This window comes from Corvus brachyrhynchos, unplaced genomic scaffold (assembly GCF_000691975.1).
Source record: "Corvus brachyrhynchos isolate BGI_N302 unplaced genomic scaffold, ASM69197v1 scaffold314, whole genome shotgun sequence".
Classification (NCBI taxonomy): domain Eukaryota; kingdom Metazoa; phylum Chordata; class Aves; order Passeriformes; family Corvidae; genus Corvus; species Corvus brachyrhynchos.
Genome location: NW_008237877.1, coordinates 42,599 through 56,606, shown reverse-complemented (window position 1 = coordinate 56,606; position 14,008 = coordinate 42,599). Strand labels below are relative to the sequence as shown.

The 14,008-nt window shown below is 41.4% G+C and overlaps 1 protein-coding gene across 1 annotated transcript in view; it reads left to right on the top strand.

The window, feature by feature from the left end:
- Window positions 1–7,909, top strand: part of LOC103614240 (DDB1- and CUL4-associated factor 12) — a 65,120-nt gene extending 57,211 nt beyond the window's left edge. Inside the window, exons 7-9 of the mRNA XM_008632136.2 lie at window positions 1,080–1,242; window positions 6,808–6,992; window positions 7,751–7,909. Coding sequence (XP_008630358.1) covers window positions 1,080–1,242; window positions 6,808–6,992; window positions 7,751–7,909 — 507 coding nt within the window. The remainder of the gene's footprint in view (window positions 1–1,079; window positions 1,243–6,807; window positions 6,993–7,750) is intronic.
- Window positions 7,910–14,008: the final 6,099 nt, after the last annotated feature.

Genomic DNA, 14,008 nt, shown 5'->3' with positions numbered 1-14,008 from the left:
AGGTATAGGATCTGGCTGTGATTTAGATGGTATAGAATAAGGGTTGGATAATGTCCTGGTTCCATCCAGGACAGGGTTAATTTTTGCAGCAGCTGGGAGGGGCACAGCCCGGACCCAGAGATTATTCAATACCACCTCATGCCATGTGCAGAGGGGACGGAGGGAGGTGGCATTTTTTTAGTTTTTCTGGGGTGTACAGTTGAGTGGTGCTGGATTCCATGTAGTGAGCAATCGTGTGTGAATAGTTCACCTGTCTTGTACACTCTGCTTTTAGCATTGTTGTTGTTACTGTTCATTTTCTTATTTCGTTGCTATTTCTAGTAAATTGTTCTTATCACAACCCATGATCTTTACCTTTTTTTACCTCTAATTCTCCTCTCCAGCCGCTGCTGGGGGAGGTGGGGGGAAGTGAGGAAGTGGTGCGTGGTCTGGGGTAATTCAGTGGGAACACTAAATTGGGGAATACCATTCCTAAACCACAACAAACACATAAATCTTTAAGTAAAATGCAATGTACTAAAAATTAGAACTTGGGGAAAGAAACTTCCCACTCACCTTATTTTTAAGGGTGAGAGGTGCTCTTAACTTTCTGCCATTTCTGGGTGAGCTGAAGTGAACTGTTCCATAGAGAGTATAATTGATACTTGATTAGCAGCCTTCATAAAGGAAGTTGCACTTATTTAAGTGTAATTGTAGATCAAACCCACAAATATCTATACTATTGTATGAAGTAAGCTTTTTCAGCTGAGAGATGATGTCTGTGTACACCTGCTGAAGAAATAACAGCAGTTTAGAAAGATGTAAAACAATATACCAAAATGTCCATTGTTCTTTGCATAATACATGGTTCAGTCTTTATCATCTCAGTTTTGTTCAGATAAGGCATCTAATCTTCAGGGGTTGTTTTTTCTCTGGGTCAGGTTGCTTTTCTCTTAAACTTCTATTGTTGTGATGAACTTATTTTTTAGCTGCATTTTGGGTTTTTTTCACTGCAACTTCCTTGAGCATAGTTTACAGAATTGTTCTATTAGTGTTTTGCTCTCTTTTCATGTGTTGATTTGTCTTTTCTTTGTTTCTAGTTACTTTCCACAAAGTTGCCATACTGCAGGGAGAATGTGTGTTTGGCTTATGGTCAGGAGTGGTCAGTGTATGCAGTAGGATCACAGGCGCATGTCTCCTTTCTGGATCCAAGGCAGCCTTCTCACAATGTTAAATCCGTCTGTTCCAAAGAACGAGGCAGTGGTAAGAAACTTGTCAAAGGGTCCTTCAAATGGTTTGCTTGCAGAAGTAGTTATTAAGACTGCAGTAAGATAAGCTTCCAATAAATATGAAGGTTTTTTATGTGATAGACTAAATTATTAATAGCATATATAGGTTTTGCTTTTAGGACATTATTCCTTGAGCAACCAACAAACCAAATGTAAAAGCAACTCTGAAATCTAATGAAGGACAACATCAGTGTTTTTATGATCAACTAAATTGCACACCATCCAAATATCACTGAACTTTTAAAAGTATGCATTTTACTTATTACTGAACTTCACTGTGCACTTTACTTCTGCTTATTTTTTTATTGTGTCTTATTCTGTTTTACTTCATTTCAAAGCAAATCCAGTCTTTGTACCACTATTAATACTGTCTATTCTTGCATTTTTCTCTGGGGACAGAAAAAAAAGCATGTTGTCTGCTCTGTCCTATCATATTGGGAGTCAGTGCTGTGAGTGAATGCTTGCTTTGTAATTTTAAAGTCATGAGTGAGACGCTTAATTGTCAGTGTGTATTTATTTAAGTATACAAAAACTTAAAAAAAAAGTTTGCAGATTTTGGTGCTGTTTTCCTTTTCTGATGTGAATGTAGTATGTCCAATTGAACCTTACACCTGGGCCAAGCCTGAGAGTTTGCAGGGTACATGGTCCCATAAGCTTCTTCCCATACCCTTTATTTTCAAGCATGAGAAGACACTGCTGTGATGCTCATTTGAAACCATATTAAACCCAGAGTAATAAATTGCAGTCCTTATTTAACTTGACTCTAGGCATTCATCTCTTCATTGGGCAAGTTTTTTTAAAAAAAATGCATGTAGGCAAGGATTAGGAAATTTTTTTTTATGTGGTTACTGGACGTTGAACAGTGCTGTCTAGATAAATGTCAGGGTCTGCTTCTTTCAGATACAGAAGTTTCTATAATATGAGAAAAGGTCATTTACCAGCTCATGTTTGTCACTTGAACATCTTTCTAGCAACACCTCTTGTCTTGACCCACTGTCAGTGAGGGCTCTGTGAAGGTCCTGACATTGTCACCCTTCAGTATCTTAGACAAGAAATACCAAGACACTGGAGTGTGGTGCCCAGTGGTGACTGGTGGCTAAAAACTTCTATCTTGAATTATGTGATCATCCCTGCTGAGGGGATGATCTATGTGTAGGGAGTATCTCTGGGGTGCTAATTCACGTCTAGAGAAAACCTTTGTTCAATACTGTTTTCTATTCTGCATAGTAGATTTTTTTGTGTGAGTGGGTAGTGGTGGAGGCACTTCTGTAATATTAATTCCCAAGATACTGAGTGTTTCAACTTTCTATTGATCTCACTGGGACTTGGAGTGGTGCAACACCTCTAGAAAGTAGGCTGTCTATTGATTTGCAGACTAAAATCTGGGTTGACTTTTAAGTGCTTTGAAGTGTTACTTGAATGTGCTTTCAGATTCTAAGTGCACCTGCTGGACATGGTAAGTCTGTATTAACTTCAGTTCATTAGTGGTGTTGTCTTGGTTTGAAAGACAGGTGTCTGCTAAGGAAGTCAGGAGCCTCCCTTGGAATGAAAAATGTAACACCCTTCCCTTCAAATTATTATAATTTTGAAATTAAGGGGCTTTCAGGCAAAGATATGAGAAATAGGAATAACAGTTCTTTACTAATATAGATATCAAAGCAATAATACAGAAATACTGGCTTAACCTGACAGAGTCAGGATATAACCTGACACCCTGTTGGTCAGGGTGGTGTAGCAGTCCAATTAAGTGGTGGCCGCAGTCCTCTTTGAAGTGGTTCTGTTGAAGCGGTGATCCTGTAGAAAGGTCTGGTCCTCCTCTGAAGGTCCAGTGGTGGTTATGTAGCTCTTGTCCTCTGGGAATCCAGTATGTAAGGGCTGACTGTGGTGTTCCAAACCTCAGATTATATCTAAGTAGGAATGCTTGTTTCCTCCCCCTGGGTGGAGCATCTCACAATGGGATGATGTAATTTTATGAGTCATGCAGTGAGGCTAGATGGCCCATTAACAGAAGATATCTCTCTGGAGGGAGTTATCAGGGATGTGTCATGGAAGAGATAAAGAACACTGCCCCACCTGGTTTCAACAGATGGTGATAGAATACATACTTTTGGTTACATCTTACATTGTAACCTAAGACAGTTGTATACAAAAGCAGATCAGAGAAATGTCACTTAGTAAGACTGAAACTGGGAGTGTTTTTTACCTAGTATATATATACCTACCTGTCTGCTCTATGTGAGAAGGTAGCTAATGCTTTTTAGTGCATCTTGTAAGAGTTGCTTTTCTTAGCAGCTGTACGAGAAAGTGCAGGCCCTGGACTGTAGTTCTTGATCTGTGAGAGTGACTGCTTTCTGCTTGACTGGCCTGCAGAGCAATGTTGTGTGCCCTTGACTTTATAATCCTGAAGGTGATGCCTTGAAGTGGCTACCTGAAAACAGAGGCTAGACAAGATTAAGAGAATAAAAGCGGGTATTTATTGAGGGCCTTCAATAGGAAGCATCAAAGGCAGCAATGTTAATGCAGTGGACAGAGCTTGCGCAGCACAGACTGTCTACTCTTTGTGTAGGACATGCTACTGCATCTTCATTTCCTTCTGGGATTTTTAGAGCTCCCTGCCTCTCAGGAGCAAGACTCAATTTGTTGACCCAAATAGTCCAGGCCTACAGGTGGTAGAGTGCTGGGAATGTAGAAGAGCTTACTGCGATCAGTTCTAGGCACAGGTAGTGCTTTTAGTTTGATGGGAATGATTAATCTGAGGTACTTCAGACCCTTAGGAGCCAATTTGAAGTGCTGTTCTTGAAAGCCTGTTCTAAACATCCACTTAGTAGTGGGTACATCATTAATTCCTTCAGTTTTCCTTCAATTTTTTTGATTAGAGAAAGATTCACAGTTGTTCTGTATTTTATAGCTTTTTATTATTTAGTTGCATTGAAAAGTATATGCCATCTCTTTCATATTCCATCCAAAGCAGTTAAGCAATAGAAGCAATAACCATGGGAATATAGAAGACAGAAAATTCATGGCCTAAGTCCTTGAAGAGGGGGGAAAACAAAGAAGATAATACCTTTCTTATCCAGGATGTTTAATGATGAGCCAAGAAACCCCCAGTTTTGACTGGTTCTGTGGTGAAAACTTGCCCTAGTGATGAACTTTGCTCATTATAATAATAAAAAACACACCCCTAGCTCAGGCACCCTCTACTCACAAAAAGACCACTACTCATCGAGCATGTGCTATGATTTCTTGGGACACTATGCCTTTAAATCGAAGCAGAGAAAGGATAAGCCAATAGAAAGGCAAGTAGTGACTTAAGTAAGATATGCTAATAGCCTAACATTGTAACAGTATAAGTAGGCCTTTGTGTGCCTCAGTGTGCTGGTTTTGTGGATCTACAACCCAGCACCCCTTTCTGATTAGAGCTGTAAATAAATCAAATACCTTGACTCTGTGGAGATCAGCTTCTTGCACACCAGGTGAAAGAACCTGATTCGGGACAACAATGAAGGGGAAGAGGTATCTCCCAACTTGCTCAGATGCATTTGTAGTTCTCTGAATTAAAGTCGAGATTCAGCAGGTGTGAGACTTGCACAGTGGTTTCCCACCTATTAAGCCTGCAGCCAAGACTTCACCTCATATTTAGAACACAACAATGTGGCCTTGCCTGTTCTAAGTGTGTTTAACAGATGCTGGTTAGGACTCTGTACAGAGGGGAAGGGTAAACTGCATCTATACCTCTTGGATGTCTGCTGTCACATGTACTGCTGGGTGTATTCCAGTATGTCACAAGTTTTGTGACGTTCAGCCCCACTTGGTACAGGGACAGCAGTTGACACGTGGATGTAGCTGGCATAACTCACTCTTTTCCCCTCCTGTTTGAATGCTTGTTTAGGCTGCAATTCAGTGGTACTTTAAGGAGGGCTTAAAAAGCTGTAGGGTTTATAACCTGCCTTCATGTTGTGAAGCAAAATGAAGCATAGATGTGGTGGGGTTTAATCTGCTTAAAGGAGTTGTTTGTGTTAGAGTACTTATACAGAATAAACCTTTTGCACAATTATGACAGCTGGTGAGGGGTCAGTAGCTCTGACCAAGGAAGCTATGACCGGTCTGGAGAGATGGTCCCAAAAAGAGACCATCTTCCCAAAGCCCGGTGTCTTCCCTCAGCTGCTAGCTAGGAGGGCCGGTGCAGAAGCTGTCAGCTCTTTAGTGATTGTCAGCTCGTGATTTCAGCTTAGCTCTGAAGGGCAGCCTCCAGGCCAGACCAGGGAGAGAAAGACGAGAGGCCCCGTATAGCTGTTCTGCACAAGGTAGCTTTATAAGTTCGGCGAAGGGGAGCCAGGGACGAGCATCTCTCTGCCCTCGCAGGGGCAGAGGGCTAGCTTTATAGGGATACAGGGGGTGGGTATCAGAAGGTATGGGCCAATGGGTTACAAAGGATCTGCATAGGGTCTCCCAGAGAATTCTGGGTTTGTCTTCTTCTCGCCGTAACTGAAGAGTAGCTCCCTTTCCAGGGGAGTTCTGCTGGGAGGTTTAGGCACTCTCCTTATCTCAGCAGATGTCCCTCCAGGGCGGGGGCTGGGCATACCCCACACACAATAAATAGAGATGACAGGACATTTTGCAAATTGCAAATTCCTACATACAGAATCTCCTCAAGACTGTTTCCAAGGGAAGGAAACTTAATCTGAATCTTAATCTGAAGATGAGGCTTCAGATTAAGATTTTGTGAAAACAAAATGTATTCTTTTGCTCAATCTAATGGCATAACTGAATTGTGTTAGAATGTTTTGTTTGGATTGGAAACTTGTAGCTTCCCATGTGCTGGTGTAACATGGTGGTGCTTTGCTTGTAGTATTCTTAGTCTGTTTTTATTGTTGTGTGAAGTGCTAAAAGTACTAGCTATGAAGTAAGGTGTGCTGGTATTAGAATATTTGAGCAGCGACAGCCTCAAAATTATTTAAAATCCTGATCTGTCTTAGCAGCAAAATGACTAGTGCTTATACTTGCTTACAGCTAGCCTCTTGACCAGCAAAATGCACTTGATAGCAGCTGGGACTGTAATTTTTCTCACATAGTCACTTATCATAGCTTGGCAGATAGCTGGATAGGTTGTGAGCTTGTTGAGGAAACCAATGTGATGTTCTTTCCTCTGTCTGCTGCCCACATACTCATGGTGTGTTCACTTAAAAGCTTGTGAACAGAACAAAACTACTCTTGATCCTAAATGGCTTATGATCTTTGTTTATCTGTAAGAGCTGGGGCCTGCTGAGAATTAAGCTTCTTACTACACCTCATCAGTGTAGCTGATGGCATCAGAGGAGAAAGGAAGTAGTATATGTAATTGAAGCTGCTGTTTCAATAGCATCAATGAGATTTGTCTGCACTGCTCCATAGCAGTGTGTGATCCAAACTTGTGTGTTATGGAAAATACTACTAGTAGGTAGTTCCTCTTAAAGAAAATTTTAGACATCAAGCAGCAGCACTGCAGAGCCAAAGCATCCATTTTCCTTACTGCATTGTATGTCCCTTCTCTTTTTGACAGGTATTCGATCAGTGAGCTTCTATGAGCACATCATCACAGTGGGAACAGGGCAAGGTTCCCTATTGTTTTATGATATCCGAGCCCAGAGATTCCTGGATGAAAAGCCCCCACGTGCCTGCTATGGACAGAAGCAGAAATTAGGAGGAAGTGACATTTTAAAGTTGACTACTGGGAAAGGTTGGCTGGTGAGTAGCTTGTAGTTGTAGGAAACCCTTTACACAGGAGTTTACACTGGTTCTTTTTGTAGTAATGGAAGCTATTGTATGAAATGTGTCCCAGTCAAACAGTGATTATGTAACTAACTGTAATCTTGAAAAGCAAGAAGTGCTGCAGTATTGTGCTCTATAAAAGCTTTATGAAAGGGTATTGAATGGTTGGTTGCTCAAGTGTAAGGCATACTAACTACTTTTCTTATGCACTGATTCATAAACTTTTATAGATTTTATATCTTTATATTTTCTAATGTAATCTAACTTCTAGTTTTCAAAACCTCAAACACAAATTCATTGTCTTCCTTTAAAAATGTGTTACTCTAATATGATACTCAAAGCCAGAGAGATTTAATTTAATTGTGTGCAATGTTAGAAACTGTCCTCCTGAGGTAATGCCATGGCAGGCACTTGAGTTCAATTTTCTGTATGTTATCATAAAGCAGTTAATGGCTTTGTCTAACTTCTCTCCATTATCCTTTGTATCATTGTGATGTAACTTTAAAAACAAATGAAACTTGATAGCTTCCCTACCCTTCATCTCCCCCCTCCAATGTTTGGCCCCAGTGTCCCCAGAAAAAGATTCAGGACAACTTTGTTATTGATCTGTCTGAAGCTTCAGGAGTATTAACAGAGAACGTCCCGTTTTAGGCTCTGGAAACTACCTTTGCTTTTGTGAAACAAGGTTTTGGGGTTGTTTGGCAGCAGTAATAATTTAAACTTTCCTTTAACAGAATCACGATGAAACCTGGAGGAATTATTTTTCTGACATACGTTTCTTCCCAAATGCTGTTTATACCCACTGCTATGACTCATCTGGAACGAAACTCTTCGTGGCAGGAGGCCCCCTTCCATCAGGACTTCATGGGAATTATGCTGGTCTCTGGAGCTAATGATAACTCTTCAGAAATGCTGATCTTTACACAGATTTCCACTTTTCTTTACCATTTTAAAAACAAAATTGTGTGATGCCATTGATTTCTGGTTTAAATGCAAGTTATTTTTCGGCAGAGTTTTCTGTTGGTCTCCAACAGTCTTGTACATCTTTTTGAACCATTATTTTTGCTTTAACCTCCTTGATCTTTTATATGAAGGTTTTTTTTAATCCTTTTTTAATTGTATTTACTTCAAATGACTCTTCCCCCACATTTAGGCTGTCTTGGCCATGTGCCTCCTCCTCTTTGCTATGAGGTAGGATTCCTTTCTTATAGCGTGGTTGCTTCTGGACTTTCTGTGAAAGTCTAGGGGCTGTGTGTCTGCAGATATTTTGTGTCAGTTCCATTACCTGGAGTGAGGACTACTTGTAATTTTAAAATATTAAAAATATTTGTAAGAGATAAAGTAGTAGCTTATCTGTAGAGTCTGGACCTAGTCTGGGTTAATCTTATTTTTTAAAAGTACAAGTCTAATGACACTTTATACATAGAGGAGTACAGTCATTTTAATATGTACTCATTGGAGCCCAGGGACAGATTCCCCAGGAATATTGCCCCTCAAGCCCAAAGTGCAGGAGTTTTAAAAAATGCATTTGTATTTGAATTGTAGTTTTCAGCAGTGCCAAAAGAAAATTTATCCACTGTTCATTTTCTGCTTTTCCCAGGTATCAGCTTGCACAACTGGAGTTTGTATAGGCTGTTCTGCAGTGTGGCTATTGCAGGATGACATTACATTGAGGGCCTGAAGAGGTGCTGAGAGGAAATGGGGGCTAGGGACATGAGTGTTCTTGTCCTTCAAAATGAACTAAATCTATCAATTTTCCAGATGAGTCAAGATTCCTTAGTATGCTGCTGTGGTAGCTCATTGGTTCTTCATAAACTGCCTAAAACCCAGGACCTCATTTTGTCCCAGGTTGTGGAAACTTTTCCCATTTTAGCTGTTCTGGTTGGCCATCTCCTCTAATAAGCCAATGGAATAAATAAACTGGGTTTTTTTTCTCTGAGGTTAAAGAGTGCATCTTGGACTTGTCTAATGCAAGCTGGAAGCTTTCCATGTAGCAAGATAACTTGCTGTTAGCTCACATTGAGCTAGCAGCATCTGTTGTCATCTTGCTTGCTGTAGGAGAGGCTCAGGTTTTCCTCGAATCCCCTGCTGCCTTCTGCAATCAAACTCCCACAAACTTCATGTGGGACTGGGTGGGGAGAATAGGTCCAATGCCCTTCAGGTCCAGCCATGAAGCATGTGCATTCCAGGGTGATGGTCTTACCTAATACTCACTAAAGTGCAGGACTCAAGGGTGCTCCTCCTAGCCTTTTGGCAGACACCAAGCTTGGCTTGTTACTGACACCTCTGTTCTCTGCTGGGATGAATGCCTTTCCCATGCCCTTGTCACCAGTGGAGCAGTGTGCCTGTATCTCACTGCTTTGGTGCCAAATCAGTAGTTGGCTGAAGCTGAGAAGAATGACAAGGCTGGGACATGCTCTGTTCTTCTGTGTCTGCTGGAGATCACAGCCACCGCTGTAGAGTAGCTCTAGTCCCATATGCAGTTCCTGCCAGATTGCCTAGAGCTAGTCTGCATATGTCTTTGTGGTCCCTCTCATCTTTGTATTCTATATCTTCGTCAGTAATGCCAAGCAGTAAGACTTGGGCTTAATTTCTGGTTGGTAGTGGACACTTGGATGAAAATTCTGCAAGGAATGCAGTTCCCTCCCATCCTGGTGAAAATCCTGTTAAGATGTCTCCCAGACATGCACCTGTCTCAGAAGTATAATTTACTCACACTGAGCACTGACATGGGTACTTCACAAACAGATCTTTTTGTGGTGTTTCATAATTCTACTTCCCTTGTGGGTTGGTTGCTTAAACTGAATCAGTTCATGGTGAAATTATAAACTATGGAGTAGCAAAGGAATGCTCAAATTTTATTTAGAGTTGTTCATTGTTTTTTAAAGATGTAATGGTGCCTGTGTTGTTCTGTGATGGCAACTTACTGCTTTGGTTATTTTAGGGATTTTGAAAAGTGGAAGTATACAGAGAAAAACAAATCTTGGTGAAGTATGGCAGGATGTGTATTTCTAGGATTATTCCTCCAGCTACCATGTAAGATTGCTCTGTCACAGGGAACAGTTTCTGGTTAGTTGTTTTGTTGGGCTTGGTTTGAGGTGCCTTTTTTTTCCCCCTCTCCTCTAAAGAAACTAGACACTTGACTCTGAGTGTCCTCTAATTCTGCCGAAACAACTAGTTAGGCGCTTAGCGTCATCACTGCCAAAGGAAAACTGATCTGGAAACCCTACCCCTGATGTTGATCTATAAATTTGAAGCATATTCCAGGTCTGGGTGAGGGGGCAAAAAGGGTATTTTTATGGACTAAGCTTTAGCCTCTAAACATGGAGGCTGATCTTTCTGCAGAGTCAGCAGTCTCTAGGTTATTGAAGAGGTCACCTTGGCACCCCTGGAAAGTGTCCCTCTCTGCCAACTCTGATTTCCACAAATACCTCAGTGTGCAGTCCTAAAGCCTGGTAGTGTGAGTACCCTTTTCCTCACTTTTTTCTGCATAGGAAGCTTTGGACAATTCTCAGAAGAATCTGATCAATGATGTAAAATTTCTCAAGTTTCATATGCTTCTGTGTATACTGCTTTCATGGTGCTTTCTTGCAAAGATAACTTCTCATGGGGAGGGAGCCATCCTTGTTGCTGTATGAAAAGCCCCCCAAAAAACTGGGAACAAACTAGATATAGTGCTGCAAGAACACAAATTGGGCCAGAGAGAACTTAATTTATAGCCTGTTTCAGTGATTTTAAATGCTTGTAGCAATATAGCATTATAGATGTTACGTTTCAGAATATTTTGTGGTTGGTCATATGTCACTTTTGGTCCAGTCAAGGTTAGAAAAAGAGGCAGAGAAAGGTGATGATATGCCAACTGTCCAAATATAAGTCATGGGAGAAATAGGATAAAAAGCCAGGTTTTCTTACTTGAATTGATTTTATTGCCCTACTGGTTTAGAAATCAGTTGAAATCCAGGATCATGGTGAGAGAAGCAGTGGTTTCCCATTGAAGTGCAGGAATGACTGTACAGCAGGGAATCTCTCATCTCTTCATGGAGGCAAGTTGAGTGCACCCTGGTGTTCAAATAGCAGATATACCCCTGATACATGAAATTCAGTCTGGTGACTGAGTTGTGCTCACTGTGTCTTGATGTGCTCTGCTGAGACCCAGTGTCATTTGCATTTTCAGGTTGTCTTTTCTAATGTTTCTTATCGAGTTCCCTCCCTTGCTCTTTCCTGCCCATCTGAATGGTCTGTTTGGGGTTGCCTCCTCCACCCCAAATCATCCCAGTCTTTACTGTAGCAATATTGTACTTGCAGAGGTGACCTCTGTTGAGCAGAAATGGGCTTGCTGGCATTTTGTCAAGCCATGCTTGAGACCTTTCATTTGCTTTATTTTAAACTGGGTAGACCTTTGAGGCTGGCTCAGATGGGAGAACTGGGTAGTTGCCCTAGTACATGCTTCACTAATGGGAGGATTACACAGTAACAGTCTATTTCTGGGGGGGAACAGACTCTGGTTTATCTCACATTAGGCACTTGAAGCAGAGAAAAGAACTTTAATTATAACAGACCTTTGGACTTTTCTTCCTACTGTTAATTTTTCCGTCATGTGGGATCTTCTGTGCTGCCAGTGAGTGTAGGAACTAGTTAATTTTATCACTCAGCTCTTTTCAGTAGACTACCATGTTAATTTGGGTAGCTTTGGATATTGCATTTTCAGTATTCATAATCACAGGTAATCAAACCCAGTGACTTAATTATGGGTTCAGTAATACAATTCTTCCTGGCTGACTTGACTGTACAAGGGAGAAAGCTGGAGGAATTACCAGGAATGAGGCGAAGAGTAGAATCATAGATTCAACTGGGTAGCAACATCTCAATAACAATTGGGTGTTATGTGATAGACCTTCCTGCAGTGTTGGCTTGAGCAGAGAAATGAGGGTGGTGCTCACCCTCTTCACCTTATTTCTGGTAATTCTTCCAGTTTTCTCCCTCGTACAGTCAAGTTTGTTAGGGAGAATTGCTAGTGCTCTCCTTGGGCGCTTTCTGGGATTGTGATAAAGGAGTCCATTTGCTTGATTCCCTCATCTGTGCTGCTGGTTAGTCCAAGGTGAATAAATTACCAAAGAACAGTTAATAGGTGTTTGTTCCTAGTCTCAGTTGTTCATTTTCCACATAGATCCATTTTTAAGATCATAGCAAGAGTACCCAGTGATCTTACTGGACTTAGTCTGTCCACAAAGGTTACATTCACATTGTGGGTGACTCTTGTGACTTCCTAATGAGGATAACTCCTGAACTGCATTATGGAGATATATTTCCTGCCTCTATTTTAAGTCTTTGGCTGCTTTTTGTATCTTAATCCTTAAAATACTTATGTTCAGTTATTCTTCTCCAGAATTTCATCCTCTTCCTTCACCTGAGCACTTGCTTTGTATATAGCTTGCATCTGCAGAGTTAACAGATTAAAGTTATGATCCAGCTATGTCAAGTGGTGGTTTGGCGTCTTAATTTCTTCCCCTCAGATGAGGGGCACTTACTGACCTTGTGAATTAATATCCCTCACCTGGTGCAGATGTGAAATAAACCAGGCTTTGATGGAGATCCCGTTTCCTTTGCTTGCAAGAAACCAAGAATAGATGGGCTGTCGCTTACTGCATTTTGGCAAAGCAGCAGCATCTTTCAGTAGCTAGGTGGGAGCTCTGAGATCTATTTGTGGTGGTCTGATAACCTTATTTTCTGTAAACCCACTTTTCCAAGGTGTCTGAGAGGTTCTTAGCTTCTATTGCAATTGCTGCTATGAATAAATTACTGAACTGAGGTACAGCTCATTCCTAGGAACACTGTTGCAGAGCTATGTGTGATTCAGGTGGAGCTGACCCTCTGTCCAGCCCATGCTGAGCCCTGGACTCCTGTGCTAGCCAGGCATATGCTCTCTAGCTTAAAGCAAAATGAAAATCCCTGTGTGCCTCGCTGGCCACCCCTCACCCAGAACCTCAACTTAAAATGCATTTCTGAGTATTGCAGTACCTTCAGTAACTTAGTCTCTGAAGCACAGACACCAGGAATTTGTGTTACAGACAAGGGAGAATGGAAAGGAGAATATAGCCACATCTTGTCTAAAGGAATCTCCTCTTTATGCTCTCCCTTGCTTCTGCAAGTGGGCACTTCAGTGCATGTTGAGGATGGGCAAGGGGCACAAGAAAAAAGGTTAAAGTCCAACAGTGTTTGGTATTGCTCTCAGAACTCTTGAAGAATTAAAAAATATAGAGGGGATACTTATTCATTGCTCAAGAGGTACTTGTGAAAGGGCTTAATCAGAAGCATTTTCAGAGAAATCAAGTAGATATCCCTGTCATTCTTGTTTCTTCATGCTAATTTTCAAGGATTTAAATTGGGAAGTATCTTTTGGCTTGTGATGCTGGGTTTCTTAATGTGGTACTTGTGGTACTTGGCTAATTAGAAGAATGCTCTTGATAGAAAGGAATCTTCCCAATTAAAATTGTGCCATTTTCTAATGGTCTTTCCCTCTAATATCCTGCTTACAGCAGTGTCTTGGTTTGAAAGACAAGTGTCCGCTAAGGAAGGCAGGAGCCTCCCTTAGAATGGAAAATGTAACCCCCTTCCCTCCAAATTATTATAATTTTGAAATTAAGGGGCTTTCAGGCTAAGATATGAGAATAGGAATAACAGTTCTTTACTAGTATATATAACAAGGCAAACAAACAACAATAACTATGGCAGTAACAACAAACAAAACCAGAAACCCAGTGACAGCCTTCTCGGCCACAGGCACTCTCCCCTTTGGTGTAGTGATGGTCAAAGCCAGCAGGAGTGCTGGCGGCTGCCCGGTGGGCAGGGCAGGTGTGTTGATTCCCCTGCAGCTGCAGGGGGTGCTCCAGCGCAAGCTTGGGGAGCATGCGGTAATGGTGGCTTGACCAAGACGGGAAGGGATGGACAAAAAGCTTGCTTCACAAACCCCCACGGGCAGCCGCAGGTGGTGA